The sequence below is a fragment of the Ambystoma mexicanum genome, chromosome 12, assembly GCF_040938575.1.
Source record: "Ambystoma mexicanum isolate Mex_15411 chromosome 12, UKY_AmexF1_1, whole genome shotgun sequence".
Lineage (NCBI taxonomy): Eukaryota > Metazoa > Chordata > Amphibia > Caudata > Ambystomatidae > Ambystoma > Ambystoma mexicanum.
The window spans coordinates 1,009,321,707-1,009,346,841 of NC_090936.1; the positions used below are offsets into that span (position 1 = coordinate 1,009,321,707).

The 25,135-nt window shown below is 44.4% G+C and overlaps 1 protein-coding gene across 3 annotated transcripts in view; it reads left to right on the top strand.

Annotated features, from left to right (window-relative positions):
• LOC138514206 (cadherin-related family member 5-like) overlaps nucleotides 1–25,135 on the top strand; it is a 410,910-nt gene that overhangs the window by 261,073 nt on the left and 124,702 nt on the right. For all 3 annotated transcript variants that reach the window (XM_069629545.1, XM_069629544.1, XM_069629546.1), the window contains one exon: nucleotides 6,422–6,522. In XM_069629545.1, the coding sequence (XP_069485646.1) occupies nucleotides 6,422–6,522 (101 nt within the window). The remainder of the gene's footprint in view (nucleotides 1–6,421; nucleotides 6,523–25,135) is intronic.

The window sequence follows — 25,135 nt, forward strand, 5'->3', positions numbered from 1 at the left end:
TCTTATACACTGCTTGTTTGGGGAGGGCAGTGAGGGTGGGAGGTGGTAATGTTGAGGGATGTTATTGTGAAAATGGCAAGGAGTGTGTGGCTTGGAGTGTGGAAGATGGTGGCCCTGCATTGAAGATTACTACATGGTCAACAATCAATGCTATGCAGTGCTGGGATGTTCCTTAAGCTTGTAACATGGCTATTAGGCTAATGTCGTGGAATGTGCGGGGGCTCAGTAATTTCACCAAGGCTCGTAGGATAACTGCATACGCCCAGAGACATGGGGTCAACATTCTTCTATTGCAGGAAACCCATGCACTTGCGCACCTTTCCGCCTCCCTGGTGCCGGCATGGGGAGCCAATAAATTCTACACAGTGTACTCCTCTCAATCCAGGGGGGTGCTAACCTTAATTCATAAATCAGTGGAGTTTTCCTTACGCACTAGCCACATAGATCTAGAGGGTAGATATGTGATCCTCGACTGCCTGTTGGCTAACACGGAATGCCTACTGGTCAACACTTATGCCCCGAGTACAGACACCCCCGACTTTTTCGATGATATCAATACCCTACTTTCGAGATACATAGGGATCCCGGTTATCTGGGGGGGGGGGACATGAACCTCATACTGAACACTGAGCTAGACAGATCGGGCACTGCACACAGGACACTGTCTAGAGCCGCTCGTCGGCTCCACACACACATGGGCCCGGCTGGCCTAATAGATGTCTGGCGAGCACTCAACCCAACAGCTAGGGAATACACGTTTTATTCCTCTGCACACGACAGCCATTCCAGAATCGATCTCTTTCTCCTGTCAGCCGGGCTGATGGGGAGGAGCTTCAGCATGCAGATCTTGCCACGCACACTCTCAGATCACTCCCCAGTGACACTCGATATTACCCTACAACACACACTACCGCGCCACTCCGGCTGGCGCTTCAAATCTGAGGCACTGCACAACATAGTTTTCAAGGCCGACATCCTTGCGGACATCCACACCTTTTTTGACACCAATAAACGTCATGACACGACAGACGAGGTCCGGTGGGAGGCTTTCAAGGTGTACATCAGAGGGATGTGTATCTCTAGGGAAGCAGGGGTCCTGAAAGACATCAAGAACTCTCTACAAAGATCTGAATCAAAACTGAAGGAACTAGAGCGTGAATACGCCTCTGCTCCCTCCCCGCCCAAGTTGGCACAGATACGGGCGGAATTGGAGAGCTTCGAGGCACATGCCCTCAGGGAAATAAGATATTACGCACGACCCATTGCGGCTCGCAAATATGGCGAGGGGGAAAGACCCGGTCGAACTCTGGCCAGGCTGGCCCGGATGGTGGGGGCAGAACCTGTATTAATAGCATTAGGGGCGAGGATGGCGTACGTCACTGGGCTGACCAACACATTCTGGAGGCCTTTTCCGACTTTTATGCAACCCTTTACGCCCCGCAGATTGAGCACAGTCCTCAGGATCTGGATCGTCTCCTCGATAATATCCCCATGTCCTATATATCTCCCGCCACCAAAGAGCAGCTTGACGCTCCCATCTCCCTAGATGAAATCACTGAGGCTATTTCCGCCCTCCCAAAAGGCAAGTCCCCGGACCGGACGGCCTGACCGCTGAATTTTACCAAGAGCATGTCGCTCTACTGGCCCCGCGCTTGCATGAAGTATGGGACGAGTCCCTTCGCCTTGCCACTCTCCCCCAGTCCCTGCGCGAGGCTATAATCACTGTACTCCCAAAGCCAGGCAAGCCCCTGGAGGAATGTGGCTCCTACAGACCCCTTTCCCTTATTAACACAGACACGAAAATTTTCGCCAGGGTAATTGCGAACAGATTCCTTCCCATCATGTCGTACCTTATTTTCCCAGACCAAAGCGGCTTTGTCCCTGCCCGCTCTACCTCCTTAAATGTCCAACGACTCTTCAACGTCATGTCTAGAATTGACCCTAACGCTAATGCGGCCGTGGTGACACTGGATGCCCAAAAGGCATTCGACATGGTGTCATGGCAATACCTGTGGGCCGTGCTGGAAAAGATGGGAATTGGCCCAAGCATGCTCTCCTATATCAAGCTACTGTACACGAACCCAAAGCCAGATTCCTGGTTAATTCCCATATTTCGGCTCCCTTTGCCCTCCACAGAGGGACGCGCCAGGGGTGTCCATTCTCCCCCCTACTATTTGCAATGGCTATCGAGCCAATTGCGGACATTGTCAGAGACAAACACACTCGTAAGGGGATTCGTCTGCGTGACACACCTGAAATTATATCTTTGTACGCGGATGACGTGCTTCTGTATGTCAGGGACCCCTCGGTCCACTTAGACCCAATCATCCGAGAGATCATCAAAATTGGCACATTTTTGGGCTTCACTATAAACTACACCAGATCAGACATCTTCCCTCTCACACCGGCAACCCCCCAACCATCATGCGAATTCCCACTCAGGTGGGCCCCAGATGGCATCAAATACCTCAGGTCCAGGTCTCACTGGCTAGGGCTTCCCTCTTGGCAGACAACTACAGTGCTGCAGCGCAGTACGCGGAGGCAAAAATGGAGAGGTGGCGTAATCTCCCCCTGTCCTTAGCGGGAAGACTGTCGCTAATCAAAATGATTATAGTTCCAAAGCTCCTATACATATTCGCCAACATCCCACTCTGGCCCGGGAAGCACTATTTCACAAACCTGCACGCAGGCTTCGCCCGGTTCCTGTGGCACGCTGGGGCCGTTCGCAGGAAGTGGCAGCACATCACCTTACCATACGAGAGAGGGGGACTCAATGCTCCGGACATAGCACAATACTGGATAGCCGCACAGGCCCAACACACGACCCATTGGTACAAACACCAAGACCCACCTCCGCATGTCAAACTCGAGATCCTAGCAACTGAGGAGATAAATGTTATGTCATTGATCCTCTTCCACTCGTACCAGTCTGACGCCCCGGCGGATCCAGTGTCCACCACTATCAGGGCACGGAGACATATGCTGCAACCCCATTCTAACCTCCGTCTGTACTATAAATGGCTTCCCATATGGTCATTCCCAGGCCTTGCCCCCACGCAGGATAGGCTCCTCATGCAACACTGGCAGGACATGGGGTATTGGGCGCTCTCTGACCTGTTCCCAGAGGGGAAATTCATCACCCCGCAGACATGGAGGCCGGGACACTCAGGCTCACCACTGGAGTTGCTGCAGTACTTTACAGAGCGGCTGTGCAGGACATGTGGCCCTCATACCCGGACGAACCCCCAGAGTCCACCGAAATTTGCTACATTGCTAATTCAGCGGTGGGTAGGGGCATGATATCCGCACTTTATAAAATGTTGGCTGAGCGCTCTGCGGAACCATCTTGCAAAGTTTGCGATGCTTGGAGCCAGGAACTGGGGTTGGTAATCACTGACGAGATGTGGGCCAAGATGTGTGCACACACGCGTAAGGTTTCCCTCAACTCTAGATTTAGATGCATACAATTCAAACTCCTTAATTGCCTGTACTACACTCCTCAAGCGGTTGGGAGGTTCGCACGGGATCAACCCCATGTTTGTCAGAGATGCAAATCCAGCAAGGCGGATCACGCACACATGTTTTGGGCCTGCAGGGCGTTGGCCCCGTTCTGGGAGGCTGTGCTGGAGGCCCTCTCAGAGATGGTGGGATTCCGGATAGATCCTGACCCCTTGGCCGTGTTGTTTGGGAGGTGGGAGGGTGAGGGTGAGGGTGCTAGACGGGTTGTAAAATTCTTGAACATGGGAGCCATAGTGGCCAAGAGATGCATACTGCAGGGCAGGAAGTGGCGATCCCCCCATACACTAGAAATGTGGCTTAAGGCTCTCACCTGGACACAGGTGTGTGAGGAGGACTATATCAACACATTGCCTGTGAATGCTCGCCCTAAAAACATATGGACTGAGTTTTGTAGCTACCTGAACGCTAAAGCTGATCTGGAACTTTTATCCTTGCCTCCAACGCCGGATCGGGCAGAGGTGGAGGCTGTACTGTGACTCTCCCCACGGGACTCGATCTGCTGTCTTTGAATGTGCCCGGTCTGCCGCTTATGTATTGATTGTCTGTCCGTACCCTGTTTATGCAATATGCTTCTGTTGATGTAATATGTGATCCACCTGCTACTGCTTCTTGCCAATAAAGAGAAGTTAAAAAAAAAGATGCATTAAGCACATTCAAGACAGAGTAACCAGGTCTCCAGAGGCCAAAGAGAGTAATAGCACCCAATATAATTGAATCAAATATGGCTTATGACAAAAAGTCAACCTTTAAGTTAGACCTAGCTATAAACTGTACATATTGCACATGGCTGATTTTGTCATTATTGGTTGCTATCACCTCTATTGTCTGCATATTCTGTATATATCTGCTGCTCTACTATTACTGCTTATTACCATGTACTGTGCCTTGTAACCTGTACTAAGCGCCCTTATACTCCCGGATCCGGAGCGCTATAGCAATAAATAAACAAACAAACAAACAAATAGCACTAAATAAAAAGACAAAACAGACAAAATCGTGGTCTCCTCACACATGATTCAGGACTGGAAGGCAAGGCATATTCATAAAACTCCAGGTGAAGATAGCAATGTACCTTCACTCCCTTTAAAGTTCTAAGGAAGAGAACAGTCAGCATGGTCAACTACAGAGAAGATGCCATGGCTTAGGGCCTAACTGATGAGAGATGCTAGGCTAATTACCTAAGGAAAGCAGTTATATGAAGTTGTTCCCTTGCATATGGGTTTCGTTCCTTACATGCTGTTAACAAGGAAAAATGTTCAAGGTTGGAAGAGAGTGCCAACCAATCATGAGGCCCAATGTAATGGTGGACCATGCATTGTTGCAGAAACCTATCTGCTTCTGGTATTATGTTATTATCAGTATTTTACGTGGTTAGAGGTGAGAGCGCTATTCTATTTTAAAGTGAAGGGGTTATTGAGGCGGAGTGGGGATGTGGACTGTGGCACCCCAGGAGGAGCCGCTGCGGGCCAATCCTTGAGGAACAAGCGCTGCAAAAGCTGACGGTTTTGGCCTTTGTGTATGCATGCGCATGGCAAAGCTTCATGATGCAGGCTGTTTTAATTAACGGTGTTGAATTGACCGGGCGTTCCTGTAAGGGCAAGCATTGCCAAACCCAATAGCTTTTTTTTTTTTTAATAGGCGTGGGAAACACACTATGGCCCTCATTACAACCCAGGCGGTAATGGTTTAACGGCGCTGTAAAAGGCGGCGGCGCCGTTAAACCATTACCGCCTGATTACAGGGTCCCTTTGCGGGACCCGTACTTAACGGCTGGTGTAAACCAGCCATTAAAGTTGGTGCCGCAAAGGGACCTTGGCGATAATTACGGCAACCGCTATTAGCGGTGCCGTAATTATCGCCTTCCCCATTCCCATTATGCCCTATGGGGCAAAATGGGAATGGGGAAGGGCAAATGGTGAATGGGGAATTACCGCCCCCGTCAACCTTGTGATGGGGGCGGTAATTCCGCCATCCACCATGGCGGAGCCCGGCATGGACCATGGTGCTAATAGCACCATGGTCCAACGCCAGGGTCGTAATGAGGGCCTTTGTGTATAAAGCTAAGTCAAATAGGATTATTTCAGGGGCAAACAAAGGTATGGGCAGGCCTCACGTCATCTATTCATACCATATGTAGAATTTATATCATAGCAAATTATACAAAATTTAAATAAAATTGATGTAACAAATATATTGAAATTTATGTCAAATTTATATCAAAATTTATTTAAAAAATATATATCAAAATGCATATACATTGATATAAAAATGTATATAAAAATGCATAGTAAAAATATATAACATTTATATAAAATGTTTATAAAATGTATATACAAATTATCGGGAGTCAATCAAATTGATATAACAAATATTATGGTTCTTATCAAATGTATATAAAATGTATCTAAAATGTATATCAAAGGCGCAGGACTAGGGGAAAGGGGCAGGGCTAAGACCGGAAATGGGAGTAGGCCACCTGTCAAATTGAAAATTGACTTAAAAGGTACCCCCTAAAACTACTGGTAAAAAAAACAGACCACACCTATATGCTTTGCGTCCCTCCTTATATGTCATTCCTCCATAGGTGTATCCTAATGGAATAGCTTCGGCTTATCCAAAACGAACACATCATTATATTATTATTATGGATGATGTGTGACACTTCACTGAAGCATCCTGGAGTATTTGTAACCACACATCAACCTGTCCAGCATTGCACGGTGTGTTTTTGACCAAGCTTTATATCTGTGTGTTACTTTGTCTCAGAGAAGGCGCAGCAGCGTGTGGTCTCAGACAAAGCAAATCTGTTGATGAGATCGAAAACTTGGCTACAACAAAATCATCTCCCTTTTTGAACTTTGGTCGCGAGCGTTTCTGATTTGTGCTTTTATTTCATACACAGAAAGCGACTGTTTCCAAATTGACAACATCACAGGAGCGCTAGTCCAGTTGAAACCAGTGGAGAGCAGCAGAGACACGCCGTCGTTCGCCTTCAGTGTCATGGTAGGTCTGCCACGGGACTTTACCATTGTGTTAGACAGTAGCCAGCAAGAGAATCTAAATTCTGATCGGCCCCCGGGGATCTGGCGAATAGTCTCTATGATAGATTGGTGCAGTGCCAATATTCCTGAGTTTGGGGCTGATTCGCATACATTTTTGGGGTGCAAGGAAGGAGATATGCTTGTGCATCCATCTCATTACTTGTGCCGAAAGAAGTGGCTCCCTTTTCGCATTTTAGTTGCGCACATTCAAACGCCCTTTCTGGCCCCACGTACATAAAGGGGCATTTCAGGTCATTTCATTGCACATCCCGAATACTGAAACAGGATGCATTTTTAAATGTGCAGAAATTAAACACACTGCTCTGCACGTGTTTGGAACAGGGGCAGGTGATGCGCCTTACATGACAGGGTCACTGCTGAACTTGCCATGCATTTATTTAAGTGCCACAGAAGCGGCAGGAAGCGTTGCGGTCCCTCTTGCCACCCCCAATCAGGGCCAGATTCAGGGGAGCCGACTTATGAATTTCCAGGGGGGGGGGGCTCAAATACAGGAAGTGACATCACTGGCCATGACCGAAAATTTGCATATTGTCGCCAACTTGGTGCAACGGCGCGCAGGGGTGGGGTCGCGCGCAGTGCAGAACAGTGGAAACATTGGCTAGCATGTACTGCATATACTAAAATCAAGAAAGAAGGAGATTTAAGCCTTCAAGTTGCATTCCAGTAAGCTATCACTGCCCCTACTCCACCCCTCTATAATCATCCAGGTTGTAGTAGCCCTCCCTCAAAAGGCAGAGCAACATGGGAGAATGAAATGATTGCTAAACAGAAGGTACAGCTGCAAGGTGGAGTACCACCACCACAAAAAAAGTTCCCAATTCAAGGGAAACGAGAAGTAAAGACGTTTACCGATTAAAACCAAGCAAGTGCTGCTGTAGAGGAGAACAGGTGAACTGTTTTTATTGCAGCACCTTCCCCAGGCTAAATGTATTTTTACGGACAACAGTTCGTTGAATAAATTCATCTGCAATGGCCTCAACATCCAGATGTGCAGCTTCATCTTTGTGTCCATGCAGCAAAGCAACAGCATTTAATCGAGCTTGGCCCATTGTAGCCCTCAGGTAGGTTTTGATGCGCCGAAGGCATGAAAATGAACGCTCCGAAGAACAAGAGGATACAGGGATGGTTACTGCAATTTGAAGCAGTCGTGCCAGTTCTGGGAACAAATTGCGCATAGGACGACCCCTTTCACCTTGGAACAAGTCAAAGACATCCTGAAAACACATAACCGGAGTCTTATCCCTCTGTGTAAGTTCAAGGAACATATTTCTATGCAACTCTAGATTGCATTCATGGAAGTCAGTCTTATAAAAATTTATGACATAATCACTGGAGGCATTCCCTGTAACAAATTGTTCAATGTTAACCATATGGTCACATGCAGTTGTATTGAAACGTTCTGACAAAGCTACCAATGTAAGGTCCATGAGTTCATAATAACCTTGTCTATAGAGGTCTTTGGGAGACTCAAAAACATGAGGAACTGACCCTTCATCCAGGTGCCGTGGGATTTTCCTGGCCCTTCTTTGCACAAAATGTTCCTCTAGTTCCACATCTAAATCATTGGCCGCTGATGTGGTTTTTGAGAAGAAGTCTTCAAATCCCTCACGCAGCTGTGCAACTATGGTCTTAAGGTTTTCAATCATAACCGCTGCTTCATGGAACCTTAAATTGACCTTCTGTAGAGCAGTGTTCACAGTTTCAACACGGGAAAATACCAAGTACAGAAGATTAAGACCTAGATAGGTTTCGAGTTTATGGAGCTGCAAGTGCAACCCATGGGCTTTTGCTCCCGCTTCATTGTGGTCACCGGCTGCAAGTCCCAGAAATTCAATTACAGAACTGTAGTTAGCTAGTACAGTCTTCAAAGATTTTGCTCGAACGGTCCATCGGGTAGGGCAGAATGGAAGCAGTTTGACACTCCCTTCTTCTTGACAACGTTCAAAACAAGCAAGCCGTTTTGGGGAATTTCGAATGAACCCAATCAATTCCCTTACAAAAACCAACAGATCCCTGAACTTGGAAGTGCCCATAGCTGCATCCTGAACTACTAAATTCAGATTGTGTGCAAAGCAGTGCACATAAATAGCTCGTGGTGCCACCTCCTGCACCAATGTCTGCAAACCATGTCGATGTCCAGCCATATTGGAAGCACCATCATAACACTGCCCCCGACAGTTTTCCATATCATAGCCAAACCTCAGGAGAACATCTTTTAAAATGGCAAACAGAGTTTGTGATGTAGTGCTAGACGTTTGATAAAAGCCCAAAAAAATCTCCTCTACCTGAAGATCCTCTTTTGCAATACGAAAGACTACAGAGACCTGCTCTTTTATTGACACCTCAGCAGTCTCATCCAAAATAATCGAAAAGAATTTTGCATCATGAATCTCTTTCATTAGGCCACGGAGCAAATTATGTGACATAATTGCCAGCATTTCATTTACTATGTCATGCGACATCCATTTGTATTCTGTTCTTTGAAGCCAAGTTTGAAGTTCTGGGACATCTCTGCCACGAAGCGACAGAATTGCATTTAAATTAGAATCCTCATCAGTATGGCCCCGAATTGCAAGACCTTGCCGAGCTAAAGCCAACAATGTGGTCAAGATATTCAACAGCGCACTTCTGTTATCCCTCATCTGCTTGAGGTGGCCCAACGACAGAGCTGCTACAACATTTGTACCCCTTTCCACAGATACTAGCACCACTGCAGCCGCCCGATGAAGATTTGAAGTCTGATGGCCGTTACATCTCTCTATGGCCTTCTTAAAATTATTAAAGCCATGTTTAACAAAAGCATTCCAGGCATCCTTATCACGGCTACTTTTTGGCAATGGCACGCCCTTTTCATCAGCAGACTGACATACCTTACAGAACATTTTTTGAACAGACTCATCATATTTAAGCCAATTATACGTTTCTAACCATTTCCTTTGAAAAGTGCGGCCCTGCTGGGACTTAAAACCATTCGAATCACTCATGTTTGGGCAGCATTCTTGTGTCACATTGCTGCTGCCAACATCAATGACTGTAGGAGCATCTGGTATACTTTCCACGCATTGTGCCTGGCAGATTGATGCAACTGTGGAGCTCGAAATTGCTACAACTGCTTCGTCAGGCACATGGGAACTCTGCTTTGGTTTAGCTGGGGTTCTTGTAATAAACCTCTCCATGATCACTTTGCGTCTTTTCCAGGGGACGTGGGTGAAGCGGTCGCTGCTATGTATAATGTCTCAAAACGTCTAACTGGCATACAACTGCAAGAAAGAAAATTGGTTGCTATAATCCATGCAAAATGTATTTCTTGATGCAAGACATTTTCTTATATTTCTATTTGAGCTTAGTGACTTTGTTGTATTAGGTTTAGTTCATCACCAATCAATGTATCACCTTCAGGGGGTGATCTTTAGTTTTGTCTTTTTCCAAGGGCCACGAGGTCCAGATGCCTGGTAATTTCACAGTAGATATCCATAGGTTTCTCATGATTTGATGACATGATTCTCCCACTTGGAAACAAGAAGCTAGTACATAGCATCCCGCACATCGTGCATATCATTTTGTCCATTATTTATGACCCCATACACTTCAAATGCTGTATAGAGGCACCCTGGCTATTATGGCTGGCACCTCTTGCATTAACCTACTGTAAAGATGCTGTGCCCAAGTGACATTTGCTAAAATGTTACCTCTGGGTAACCAGATAGAGTTAGGGACTTATGCTTAATAACATCTTACCTTCCAAGAAACAAGCATACACCTCTTTATACTGCCTTATTGCATTCACAACACAGAAGCCACTGTTTCAAACAAGCATCTAGAGAAAATATGAAGCACACAATGCATTATTAACAGTTTACATATCCACAAATTAGACACTCAAGCATCTACTGCCGACTTTTCTTTCCACTGCACCACCCCACTCGGCTACTGAGCCAGACAAATACTATCTTGGGAGTGGGCTGTGGGGAAATATCCATAAAACTCCCTCCCCACTTCCTCGGTCAAAAACGTCTCACAAACAAAATAGAATGTGTTCAAAGAACGCATCAGAGAACATCTAGACCTGAACAGCCGTAAAATAGAATGTTTTCTCTACAAGACATAAGCATCATTCACAGCAAAGCATGCAGGCATAACAAGGCCGTAAAAAAAGACCCCCTGCCTGCCCTCCCAGCATTGGTCTCTAGAGATAGGCCCCATATCGCCATCTCTCTCTTACCCATCTCTCTCTTACACAGAGTTTACACTGGGAATAGGCAGATGAGGGGAGGGGGAGCAGGCTGACTGGACTCCACACACCACCCTACTGCAAGCGCTAGCTGCCAGATCTTCATGGGCTCAGCGGAACTCATCAACCACAAAACAGTCCTTCTACACCATGTGGGTGCATGAGCTCTGCATGTATGCAGTCTCTTGGAGCATTTGAAAGCAGAACGCTCCTCTCTTGGTTCAGTCTATCCCTCCCCTGTTGCTTTCATCCTCCCTCTTGTGCACCCGCTCTTACCCTTAACCTCAGAGCTATGAGACTGCTCTACCACTGTGCGAGTGCTGTACAACCAACATAACCAGCCTAACATGATATAAACACACTTGATTGGCCACTCCATTCCCGTGCCTCCTGTTACCAACATCATTCACCTTTATACACAGTCTGTCCTGGACTGCCACTCATGGCACAGGCGTCTAGTCGTTTTGACCAGTGTTACTGAATGAATGTTCTCAAGTTGCATCACATTTGACACAAGGCAAGGTGGGTGAACCGGGAACAAGGGTGGAGCCGGACTGGACGGGGGCACAAACCCTCCTGCCCCCCTGTATTCCACCGCTGCATTAGTCTCCTGCCCCCCTGTATTCCACCACTGCATTAGTCTCCTGCCCCCCTGTATTCCACCACTGCATTAGTCGGCCATTGTGCCTCTGAATTTTCTTGCATGCAATTCAATGAATCTTGTAACAGTTACTTGTCCTTTTATATTTCTACATCAACAATGTTTAAATACGTTAACGCAATACACATCTAACGCAGGTCACCATTGAAGGGCACTTGCTAGTCATGAGGTGACAGCCTAGGCCTGTGCACTTGAGGCTGTACTGAGGACCCCCCCTCTTTCCCCCAGCCAAACGTCTGCGCTACTGCCAAAAATAGCGGAATCGGTTGTGCTGCAACGAACGACGCTGCTGCTCCGTCTATGGCCAACGTTTATGGTGCGTTTGCCTATTTGGGCCCTTTCATAGCTCCTCCATCTCTCCGTATTGATCACAATTTGCATATGCGGATTGCCTGCATATTTGTCTCAACGCCTGCAGACGGGAGATGCCTTACGTACAAAGTGTACTCCTTAAGACTACATTCAGAACATGAGGATGCAGAGAAAACCAGCAGAATAGCCTTTTCCCTGATTGTCCCTGCATCCTCGGATTTAAGAATGAGGGAATTTACTCGCAGGTTAACTCTGGGTACAAGCTCAATCCAGGAAGTTAGTCCATCCTTGGAGCTCTCATTTCTGGGGCAGGTAATGTAACTGGTGCACACCAGGGGCGCCGAGTACGGGGGGGGCTATGGGGGCCGGGGCCCAGGGGGCTACGGGGGCCGGGGCCCGAGCCCCCCCCCGGCAAAATCAACAAACATTCCCGCCCACCCCCTAACACCAATAGGAGTCCTAGAGGGGGGGGGAGGAAACGGACAATAACTATCGTACTAGGCCTGAGGGTCCCTGATTCCTCTCTTGCTAAGGCACTGAGGGTCCCTGATTCCTCTCTTGCTAGGGCGCTGTGGGTCCCTGATTCCTCTCTTGCTAGGGCACTGAGGGTCCCTGATTCCTCTCTTGCTAGGGCACTGAGGGTCCCTGATTCTGCTCTTGCTAGGGTACTGTGGGTCCCTGATTCTGTTTTTGCTAGGGTGCTCTGGGTCCCTGATTCTGCTCTTGCTAGGGCGCTGAGGGTCCCTGATTCTTCTCTTGCTAGGGCGCTGTGGGTCCCTGATTCCTCTCTTGCTAGGGCGCTGTGGCTCCCTGATTCTGCTCTTGCTAGGGCGCTCAGGGTTCCTGATTCCTCTCTTGCTAGGGTGCTGTGGGTCCCTGATTCTGCTCTTGCTAGGGCACTGTGGGTCCCTGATTCCTATCTTGGAGCGCATTGGGCCCCATATCTCCCTAGTTAAGGTGCTGTGGTCCGCTGATGCCACCCTACTCCGAGCAGTATGGGCCCCTGTTACCACCCTCGTAATAGCACTGTCCGCCCTAGATGCGACCCTCGTTGGAGCATTGTGGGCCCCTGATATCACAATAGTCGCAGCACTGTGAACGCCTGGAGCCTCCCTCTTTAGAGCCCTGTGAGACCCTGGACCCTCTCTTCTTAGGGTGCTGTGGGTCCCCGATATCTCCCTAATTGGGACCCTAGGAGCCTCTGATACCGGCCTAGTTCGTGCATTCTGGGTCCACCTCACTAGTTAGGGCAGTTTAGGCCCCTGACATCTTTCCTAGTGCGGGTCCTGTCGGTCCCCTATTCCTCTTATATTGGGGTGCTGTGGGCCACCGATGCCACGCTAGTGGAGCACAGTGGGGCCCTGGAACCGACATGGTTGGGGCACTGTGGGCCCCTGGGGCCTTTCCTGTGAACCTCAACTCTTGGGGCGCTGCAGATTCTAAATGTCTCCCTAGTTGGGGGACTTTGAGTGCCCGCTTCCTCTCATTTTGGGGTGCTGTGGGCCCCTGATGCTACCCTAGTGGAGCACTGTTGTAAGAATAGTCACATTTGATGCATGTGCGTGACATTCTGTTGCTACGACAACATCTTCGTGTATGGTTCCAGAATGTTGATGGAAGCATACACGAAGATGTTGATGGAAGAGGTTGGTCTCTCCGGGGCTCTTACGAATAAACCTGTATGAATCTTGATTCACACAAGATCGGAGTTGTGTGTTGATGCGTCAATGTACACTACAATTGGCGACGAGGATGTCCTAAGGAAGGAGCCCCGGGCGCAGCGTTCGTAGTGAAAGGAAACTGTTGATCGCTGCCGTTACAGTGACGAAGTACGGTATGGCGATCGTAATTATATTAAAGAGAGAAATGCGCTCATGAGAAGGAGGTGAGGAGCGGGAGACCGGGTGTGAAAAAAAAAAAAACAAAAGAGACTTTACATTGTACTTACAAGCAGCGGCGGATGAGAGACGTGCGCGAGCGGCCAACTGCCTATCGCATTAGAGGAAAGGACCCTAGTACGTGCTGAACGTGCCGCCATTTTGAAAAAAAAAAACGGAGAAGCATACGGAAAGAGGTACAGATACAATGTGGATGTTATATAAGTGGTGCATTTAAAAAAAAAAAAAAAAAAGTGGACAATACTTATTGAAATAGAGTGCAGCACATTAAGTGAAGGTGCCCCAGGAAGTTTATTGATATAGAGTGCAGCACATTAAGTGAATTGCCCCAGGAAGTTTTAGCAACATCTGTTGGAATATAGGGAACATCATGCAGACCATATCTGCTCCAGTGAAGTTTTTGCCATTGCCTGGGAATCCAACATGTTCTTGGGAACAATGGCAGGATAATTTTCAAGTATATCTGAGAGCAATTGGAGGGTCAAGATACAGTGATGATCAGAAGGAGGCCACTCTTCTAAGTTGTGTAGGTGCGGAGGCACTAAGGATTTTTAGGACTTTACCTGAATTGGTACAGGATGAAGTGAGTTGGGAAGAATCGTCGAGTGGAGCCAGAAAATATGACACAGCAATGGCCAAACTCAATAAACATTTTGGAAATAAAATTAATATAGTATTGGAAAGATATAGATTCTTTACGCGAAAACAAGGTAAGGAAGAAAATATAGACTCGTATTTAGCTGCATTGAGGGGGTTGATGGCCACTTGTGCGTTCACAGGAGTTGCAGATGAATATTTAAGAGATCAGGTGGTGTTACATGTGGCAGATCCCCGGATTCAACAACGGTTATGGCAAGCGAAAAACCCCACATTGGATAAAACAATTGAGATAGCCAGATCTATGGAATTGGGGGAAAAATGTATGAAGGAAGTTCAAAAGAAAATGGAGAATGTGGAAGTTAAATCAGTACAAGAGATGGAGGTTGGGAAATATACCAGTCAAGAAGATGATTTGGTTGCCATTGTCAAGAGGTTGGTCAAATCAGATGTTAATAGTGGAAGTAGACAAGGAAGGAGTGGAGTGTTCAAACAGAATAACAGATGCTGGAATTGTGGATGGCATAGACATGCCGATACAGAAAGAGATTGTCCAGCTGCGTCAGCGGAATGTTACAGATGTGGTCAATTGGGACATTTTGGAAAAATGTGTCACAACAATAGATCAAGAGGAAGATTCAACAGCCGGTTTGGGAGAAATATTGGACGCTACAATAGAGGTAGAGGTGCAGCGATGACAAGTATAAAAGCAATGGAAGACATGGGTGGTCCGAGTAATTTTTTGGCAATCAAGGATCGGCTTGTAGATGAAGTTCAAATACTAACTCTTGCATCAAGTGAAAAAGAGATGGGACCATGGGTAGCCATGGAGATAAATGATATAACGCTACAAGTAATGGTGGATACTGGTTCTCCTTATACAATGGTTGATGTAGAGACGTATGTCAATGTCTTAAAAAAAAATTTGGGGGAATTACAAACGACAAAAATCAAGGCAACTGGATATGGAAAAACACCCATCAACATTATAGGATTTGTGTGGGTACATCTGAAATTTGAAGGGAGAGAAACATATTGTAGATTATTTGTGGCTGAGAATGGATTTTCAATAGTAGGTTGGTGGGAGCAAGCAACATTGAAAATCAGAATTCATCCTGGTGAAAAGGTACCCATCTTATGCATTACGGAGAGCAGTTGTGATACAGCAGAAAATTTGGCAAAAGCCTTTCCGAAAGTTTTTAAGGAGGAAATTGGTTTACTCAAAGGATTTGAACATCGAATCATACTAAAAAGGGGTGCAAAGCCAGTGGTACATAGAGTGAGAAATATACCCATTGGTACCAGAGAAGCATTGAAGGCTGAATTAGAAAGGTTATGCAAGCAAGATGTCATTGAACCTATTGAAAGCTCGGAGTGGTTATCCCCCATCGTGATTGTCAAAAAACAGGATGGGTCCATTAGAATGTGTGTGGACCTAAGAGACTTAAATTCTAACATTTGGGTGGATCGCCATCCGTTGCCGAACATTGGGGAAATGTTGACTACCATGAAACCGGCAAAGTATTTTACAACGTTAGATTTATCGTCAGCGTATCACCAGGTGCTGCTGGAAGAAGAGAGTAGACATCTAACGTCTTTTGTGACACCCTTAGGAGCCTTCCGGTACAAGAGAATGCCGTTTGGGTTGGCTTCAGCAGCTGCAGTGTTCCAGAGACTGATGCATCATTTATTTGAGGGTCTACAAGGAGTACATTATTTTCAGGATGACATATTGGTGTCAGGAATGTCTCAAGAAGAACATGATGCAAAGTTATTGGGAGTATTACAAGTATTACAACAAAAAGGAATGACCTTAAAAATTGAGAAATGCAAAATCAAGAGAAGTGAAGTAACATATTTGGGTCATCGCATAACTGCTGATGGAATAAAGCCAAAAGACTCATTAGTAGATACCATTTTGAAAATTGCTGATCCCAAGAATAAGGACCAACTGAGGAGTTTCATGGGATTAACGGAATACTACTCGAAGTTTGTTGACCATTATTCAGACAGAACAGAGAGAATGAGAAGTTTAATGTGCAAAGGTGTAAAATTTGAGTGGACTGAAGGTATAAAAAAGGAATTTGAACAAATCAAAATTCTGATCAATAAAGCACCGGTATTAAAATTATTTGATTCAAGCGCAAAAACAAGAATATCTGTGGATGCAAGCAACATAGGACTGGGAGGAGTTCTAGAACAGGTTCAGACTGGAGAAGTTGTTCCAATTGCTTTCGCTTCACGGACATTAAGAGGTGCTGAGAGACATTATTCAACAATTGAAAAAGAAGCTTTGGGGGTTAAATGGATATTGGAACATTTCAAAAGTCTCATTTGGGGCATTCCGGTGGACATTATTACAGATCACAAACCACTTGTACATGTGTTGAATTCAAAAAATCCTCATATGACCTCTCCAAGAATAAGAAGATGGATATTGATCATCATGCAGTTCAATGTGAGGATAAAATATACTCCAGGAAAAAACAATGTGGTAGCGGATTGTTTTTCTCGCCTGCCGTGCGAGAACGTAGCAGAGGTTGGTGATGAAAGTGAAACAGTGATGGAAGAACAAAATATGGACTGTATTATTGCTCAAGTGCATCCCAGTTTTTCAAAGGAGGAATGGATAAGAGCTAGTGAATCTGACCCTGAACAAGAAATGTTGAGAAGAGCCATTGAGAGTGGATGGCAAAACATGGATGACAATACAAAATACTGGGAGAAATTTAAGGATGAGTTATCTAATGACAAAGTTTGTGTTTATCGAGGAGAACGCATCATACCTCCAACGAATTTGAGGAGGAAAATTATGGACATTGCCCATGAAGGTCATGTGGGAAGGATGTTGACAAAGAGAAGAGTAAGAACTGCTTATTGGTGGCCTAACATGTGGAGTGAAATGGAAACTTTGGTCAGAGATTGTACTGCATGTGCAGTGAGTGACAAGAGTAAGTTGAAAATTACAACCCCATTGCAACCAGTGAATATTCCTAGTACAGTATGGACAAAATTAGCCATTGATATAACTGGGCCCTATGAGACATTAGAGTCGAATAAAGTGTTCCTCATAGTATTGGTAGATTATACGTCTAAGTGGGTGGAATGTGGCATTGTTGAGGACTCAGTGTCAGCTATCAAAGTAGTGAAATTTCTGGAAGAAATCTTTAACCGAGAAGGTGAACCGCAAGAACTGGTGTCGGACAATGGAACTCAATTTATGTCTGTAGAGATGCAAAAGTTTCTGAAGGACAGAGTTATTAAACATAGCACCACAGCTTTATACCATCCAATGGGAAATGGGTTGGTAGAGAGGATGAATCGTTTTATAAAAGGTATTATTCAGCTAGCCGTGATAAATCAGTTACCCTGGAAAGAGACACTCAAAGAGGCTCTCAATACATACAAAGTCACGCCACACTCAGTCACTGAGGAAATGCCATTCACGTTGATGAGAGGAAGGACACCTACTAATAGACTGAGACCTGCTTGGATGGAGAGAAAAGGAAATAAGGAGATAAATTTGGAAGACATTGTCAGCAAAGTAAAAAGAAAACAAGAAGAGTATAAAAGATATTATGACAAACAAAAACATGTTCAAGAAAGCCAAATTGAATCAGGTGATTGGGTTAGAGTCAAAGAGCCAAACAGGGTGTTGAAAGGAGAATCAAGATATCGTCCTCCTCAAAGAGTGAAGGAGTGCTCAAAGAAATCTGTGATATTAGAGGATGGCAAAAAATGGTCATGCGATGATGTAGTTTTGGCAAAGGAAAATGAGATGAGGAGAAATGAAGGAGAACAAGGCTGGTGTGAGGAAACATTCCGGAATAAGATATCCAAGGATGATATTGAAGAAACAAGAGTAAGATGTAAAGATAATATACAAGAGGAGAAAACCCAAGGTAGACCACAAGAAGTAGGGAGTGACAAATCTTGGGCTATACCAAGACACAGGAGAAGATGTTGGAACCGTAAATCTGACTATGTGTACTATTGAAGATTTGATATTTAATGATTGGATCCAGATAACGAATTACAACCCTGATATAATGAAGTGGATCCAGATAACGAATTACAACCCTGATATAATGAAGACACTGTATCCTTTATTAATATACATAGTTCAAGTTATTATGCACAGTAATGTATATATATGCAACAGCAGTTAGATATAATAAGGGTGTTCTAGTTTTAATGAGTTTTTTTATTTTGTTATTTTGTTAGAAGGGGAGATGTAAGAATAGTCACATTTGATGCATGTGCGTGACATTCTGTTGCTACGACAACATCTTCGTGTATGGTTCCAGAATGTTGATGGAAGCATACACGAAGATGTTGATGGAAGAGGTTGGTCTCTCCGGGGCTCTTACGAATAAACCTGTATGAATCTTGATTCACACAAGATCGGAGTTGTGTGTTGATGCGTCAATGTACACTACAACTGTGTGCCCTGGAACCTCGCCCACCCCCTAACCATGGCAACAAAATAAAAATAAAATCACTTACCTGCTGCTGCCGTTTTCCGAACGTTCTGCTCTCTCTGCTTCTCTGGATGGAAACGTCTGCTATTGCTGCCGCTGCCGCTCCTGCTTTAAACATGGGCGAACCGGAAGCAAAACACAGAAGCTTCCGGTTCGCCCCTAAACCCTCCCCTCCAGGACCATACACCAATAGGAGTCCTAGAGGGGAGGGCTTAATCCGACATTCTCGCGCTTTTACCCGGGCCAGATTGAAGTGCTGCAGTATCGATGGAAAGGGCCATCGATACTGCATCACTTCTCTCCGGCCCGGGGGGGGGCTCAGCCCCCACTCGATTTTGCCGGGGGGGGCTCGGGCCCCAGAGCCCCCCCGTACTCGGCGCCCCTGGCCAGATTTATTTTAAAACATTTCACAAAAATTGAACCGACCCTCATTGAACCGACAGAAATGTATACAAGGGGGGAGCCAGCACAACTTTTGACTTGCATTTTTCTTAAACTGGCAAAAAACCAAATAAAGTTAATCCTCTGATCTTTTACTTGATTTGCATACATTTTTAAGAATCTGCCCCTGGACTTTAATCCCAGCTCCATTACATGACCAAAAACATCATTTCATTTTGGTATAATCACTTTATCTGCTTGTGTCTCTAAATGTAAATATGTCAAGAATATATATGTAACAAAACTCTTACTGTCCAATTTTGTTATCACTCTGCGAAACTGGCATCCTGGCATCTGCAATGCAGTCTTAACTGCATTCCGCACACCTTACTGTTACATGCACTACACCTCATGTTTGGGATGATGCTTTTATATGAAGCATCATATATATATATATATATATATAATTCTCTTAGGATGCATGTGCATTGGGAACTGAGCTTGTACGTGGCCAGCCTTACCTGCAGACCCAACTAAAACTCTGCGTAAGAAAAGTAAACCAACATGGTTTAACGTTACAAACATTGTAATGTGGCGGTGAGTGTTGTAACAAATAAGCACCAATCCATGTGTGCATTATGCACCTAGTGGTTCAAGCATGCAACCTTTTATACATAGACATATTTGTCAAATATGAAGATCAGTGGTCATTCTTATGTTCGCACATTTGTCTTTGATTTTATGCAGAGCAGCCAGTAATCCTTATTGGTACTATTTGTTCCTTTTGATAGAGTACTATGGCAGTGTACCCTACTGTCCTTCATGGAATGGTAACCGATCATAAAATAATATATATGTTTGTTTTACGTGTTGATAATGTGTTTTGCTCAATAAGACAAGTGTAACAATCTTATCATAACTCAAATATATACTGGAGGTGATCATAAGAAATAAACGTTGTACTAAGACGCAGTTTGCAATGTTAGTACAATAAAATAATTTCCTTTTTTGTTTTTTATAGCAGTATTTGCAAAAAACACAGAAGTTCTCCTCACCCCATCAAAATAGCTGTATTATTTATCTGGTCACAGACCTGGTAGCAATGGCTGGGGTGGCTTTAGCACACACGCATGCGACAATGCAAGTCTCACCCACATAGAAAGAGAGGGGAGAGGGCCGAGAGAAAGAGAACGAGACGGTGCTATACTGGCACATTGTATGCCCGACAAAGCTAATTCTCTGTGAAGCACTTTGATGCTCCTTAAACATAGACCCACGTTACATCAAAGGCTGAAAAATGACTGCTCACATGATACATTCGCTCCATGCAAACACCCAAACAATTCAAAGGGCAAATATCACACGTCAGATAATTATTATTTTGTTTTTTTGTTTTATTGATATAGCTGATGAAATCAACTTTACAGTATATTTCTTTCACATTGAGATATGTTTAAAACTATAAAATACATAGTAATACAAATTAATTAATAACTCATTTCATAAAATTAAATTAATCAAAGTAAACTGTCCAACATCAAATGCACATATATACCTTAATAAAACAAGAAAGTCACCATAAAATGAGCACGAAGTTAGCTGCAACAAAACTCTGTCATGAATGAAAATTAAACATCCTTGGTCGTGCTGGCATTAATCTCGTGGGTTTTAGCTCATATAGAAAAGCCAGGGCTCTGAGTCTTACCACAGTGGAGTAACCAGAGTAAATCATTTGCCACAAGGTTTCTGAGGTGCGGACTCCATACAGCTCCACAATTGACTTGAAATTAACCTTACATTGGTTTACCAGTGCCACACATTCGGTTAAGAGATGTCTTAAGTTTTCCTCAATGGGTTCTTGCTGACAGAATCTACAAAAAATCATAGATTCCTTACGAGTTTTCCGCGGCACCAGAATCTGTCTAGTAGGCCACAAATTTAACCTCAAACGTAAGAAATCATGTATATGGGCTGCAGAAATTGCCTTGATCAAATATGTTTCTGGGATACTATGCTTTTTCATAGAAAGTAAGTGTGCATCAAAATCACGATAGTTTGAACAATCTACCCTAGGGTTTGCCCAGTCAGAGGCAAATAATCTCGTTTTGACCTGCATCGAACTTTGAAGGAGAATCAATAAAGAAACGTCTACTCACGCCAATGCTTGGACCACCTGAAAACGCCATTTGGTGATGAAGGTATTGGTCGATGAGAAGACATGCTCAGCCAAAATACCCAGAACAGTGCAGGTTTTATAAGCCAACAGGCATTTTCTGAAGCGTGCCACTATTTGCCAAATATATCTCATATACAGTGAAATTAGTCCAAGTTCATTCCGTATGAAGGGAAGAGGAGTGCAGTTGGGAAGATTGAGCACCCCACGCTGATATTTACCCTCCAAGGTGGACCAACATTTTTTCATCAATATAGGTCGGATTTCTGCTGCATAAAGCAAAATTGGTGTTGTTTTTTGATAATAATATAAGTCAGGGCAGGGGCAACTGTAAATTTGCCATATTTACGTAGTATAATCTTGGTCTGCTGTATGGCAGTTGTTACTTTATGAGATAGCAATTGTCCATACAATTGCACACCTCCATGACTTACTATTTGGACTCCTAAGTAGGTATAGGTTTGAACTACTTGTAGTCTGCTCCCTCTAAGGCTCCAGAAGCCAGACCTATTGCCATGCTTTCTAGATGAATTAAACAGCATGACCTTAGTCTTCTCAAGATTGATGGACAAGTAATTCCCCTGGGTATAAACTGCGAGAGCATCCAAGGCTCTCTGAAGCACTTTTGAAGTCTTTGATATTAAAACCAATTTGTCTGCATACATTAGAAAAGGAATTGGTCTATTTGCCAGTTTCGGTGGATCCGTTATAATGTTAATAAATGCACTCCCAACATCATAAATAAAGAAATTAAATATGGCAGAGGCCAAGGTGCACCCTTGTCTCACTCCTCTATGGGTTAATATCGGATTAGATAGTTTACCATCCACCGAAAGTCTTACTTGTATAAAATTATTTGTATGCAGATCTTTAATCAGAGAAATGATTTTAGACAGGCAACCCATGTGAATTAACTTGTAAATTAATAAGTCTCTCGAGTCGAAAGCCGCTTGTAGATCTACAAACATCATATATAGAGCTTGCTTTCTTGACTGGTGGAGTGTAATTATTGATGTTAGTGTCAGGAGGTTCACACAGGTACCCATGAAGCCTGTTTGCAGAGGATCTCTTAGGCCGGCTTCTAGTGTCCACTTATTGAAGTCCCTGAGTATAAATTTTGAAAACAGTTTCCCAGGTGCATCCAATAAGGAGATCGGCCGATAGTTACTCACCACTGACCTATCACCCCTCTTGAAAAATGGAACTTTCACACCCGAACGCCAGGAGGAGGGTAGCTATGAATAGAAATAATTTGGTTAAAGATGATACATAACATTTTTGACCAAATTACTGGATTCTGTTCAAAGACAAAATTACTTAGTCTATCCGGGCCAAGCGCTCGAGAATTATTAAGTTTGTGTATATAAAATAAAACATCCTCCTCCTCAATGGACAGTCCCTCATAGTTGGAATACTCTAGGGTGGTATATGAGTCGTCCCCCATTGGTTTTTGGTACACATTGGAAAAGTGCAACACCCACTCTGTCTCATTAACACCATTGAGGGGCTTTTGTGACAAATGATTAGCATTGTTGATCATTGCCCAAATTTGTGCAGTATTTTTGCATACAATGTTATCCAACATGGGTTCACCATCTGTTTGGAGCAGTTACATTTGGTGCGATTGTAACCAGTTTCTATACTGGCAGGAGAGAGCACAAATGCATTCATGCTTGTTTTCACAGTTCTATAAAGCAACAGGCTTTTTATTTTTACAAAGAATGGATTTTTTAGATTGAACCACTGCATCGTATTCATACCGAGGTTTGAATTGCACATTAGTGGATATCTGTACTTTTTCTCGATAACTGTGTAAGAAGCAAGTATAGTCACCTGTGTCGGCTTTACCATCATAGCAACTGCTCTCCATATTTTGGTGAAATGCTGCGGGGTCCAGAAATTCCACGTTAGGCACGTTCTCGCATTATTGACCATCATAGCTTGGAGAAAGTACTCAGATCGATCGTCAATAGCTACCACATTGCCCTACCATATTAAGTTCAACATGTTATGGTCACTATACATTTGTGGAATTATGTTGAAGCTACTAGTCGCATTCAACGTGTTAAGATCTACAAAGGTATAATCAATAATTGAGGCACTTTCCCCTCTTTGCCAAGTCATCTGCAGAATAATGTCTCCTGGAAGAGACCCATTGCACATGAAAAGCCCTCTATTCTTCATGAGAAGATACCATCTTAGACAGGATAGATTGTATTTGGGATTGTTGGAGGGTAATAGTTGTAGATTTAGGTCGCCCGTTACAATGATGTTAGTTACTTCGATGGATTCAGAAATAACATTAAGCAGACTTTCAAGATCACCAAAAAAAACCTCATCTGATATCCCTTTCGGGTTACGATACATATTCAGAATTGCTATAATCCCACCTGGAAAAATTAGCTTAGCCAACAGGAGATAGAAGTTTGGGGCAGCCCACCAAGAAAGCAGCCAGTTTTTGTGGTTTTTGATTGCAACTAGCATGCCAGAAGATGGTCGACCACGAGATGAAGTCTTGGCCACATGAAAAACAATTGTATGGCCTTCCCAGGTAGGTTGTTCTACTAGCCAAGTTTCTTGTAAAATGATTATATCATGTGAGGCTAGAAATCCTGCACTGCTCCCTAGTAAGTGGGAATGACCACAAGTGTTCCAGCTAATCATTGAAATATGAACCCTTCTTTTGTCATTTGTTAGTTATAAATCAGGATTATGCATCGCTGCACATCCGGAAGTCAGGTTTTGTGACTTGGAATTGATGGACTCCTCTTCACCAAATGCTCTAATTTGTAATTGGGAAGCCCCCAACATGTTGAGACTGTTTCTGAGGCTTAGATTACCGTCAGAATCAATGACAAAAGGGTCTCTTGCCAAGACAAAGCCCAATGCGAATATATCCATCCGCACTTGCCAAAGGGTGTTTCTCACTAAACCACACTCTCGCGATAGAGCTATCATTGTTCTGGACAAACTCGACCTGTTCAATGTCTGCAGATGTGATATCTTGGAGTGTACTAACCTCCTAACATATTGCAAGTAGACTAGTTCTATTCATGATGTAGGGGATGTACGGAGCCGGATGACATTTAAGAATTAGCTCGATGAATTTTGGCCCGTTTCTTGTAATCAATACTATTTTTAGTGGCCCACCCGTAACATGTTGCAGCTCAGTTCCTCTTTGTTTAACTCCTATACTTGGATTGGAGAATGTAGGTACTTTTCCCTGGCTCAAATGTTGCAATTTCGTCCACCGAGACACATCAACACATTCACTCCACGATTTCTGGATGGTTAAGTTCTGACTAAGTTAGTTTTGAACAGCTTTTGTAATTTGGTCTTCGATCTGCAAGGTAATATGCTGTTCGTCAAGTTGCCTTTCTACAAGAGCCTTGGGGTTTGAAGGCTTTGTCATGTTTGGAAGGTCACGTGAATTATTACACCTCCTCAAATCATTGCCACCCATGGCATTCTGATGTGCGTCATCTCCAACCATCAAGGAACCCTGTGGTGAAATAACCCGCTGCACAGCCAGGTGAGCAGCCGGTGCCATTATAATGGAATGAGCTCACCCACTTCCTGAGTGTAGTGTAGGAAGCCACTTGTGCATATGTGGCATCCTGAACCTTCTGGATTGTGTTGTTCACTCTCAATGCAGCAGGAGCGCATACAGGAAGAACTTGTGGGTTTGCCCCCACCTCAGGTAACGCCATCAATAATGATGGCTGCCTCGGTCTAAAATGAACACAAGTTTTTTGTAGGTGTGGGTATTTTTGTATAGAGTTCTTAATTTGAGTTCAAACATCAACTAGGATGGAGGCTT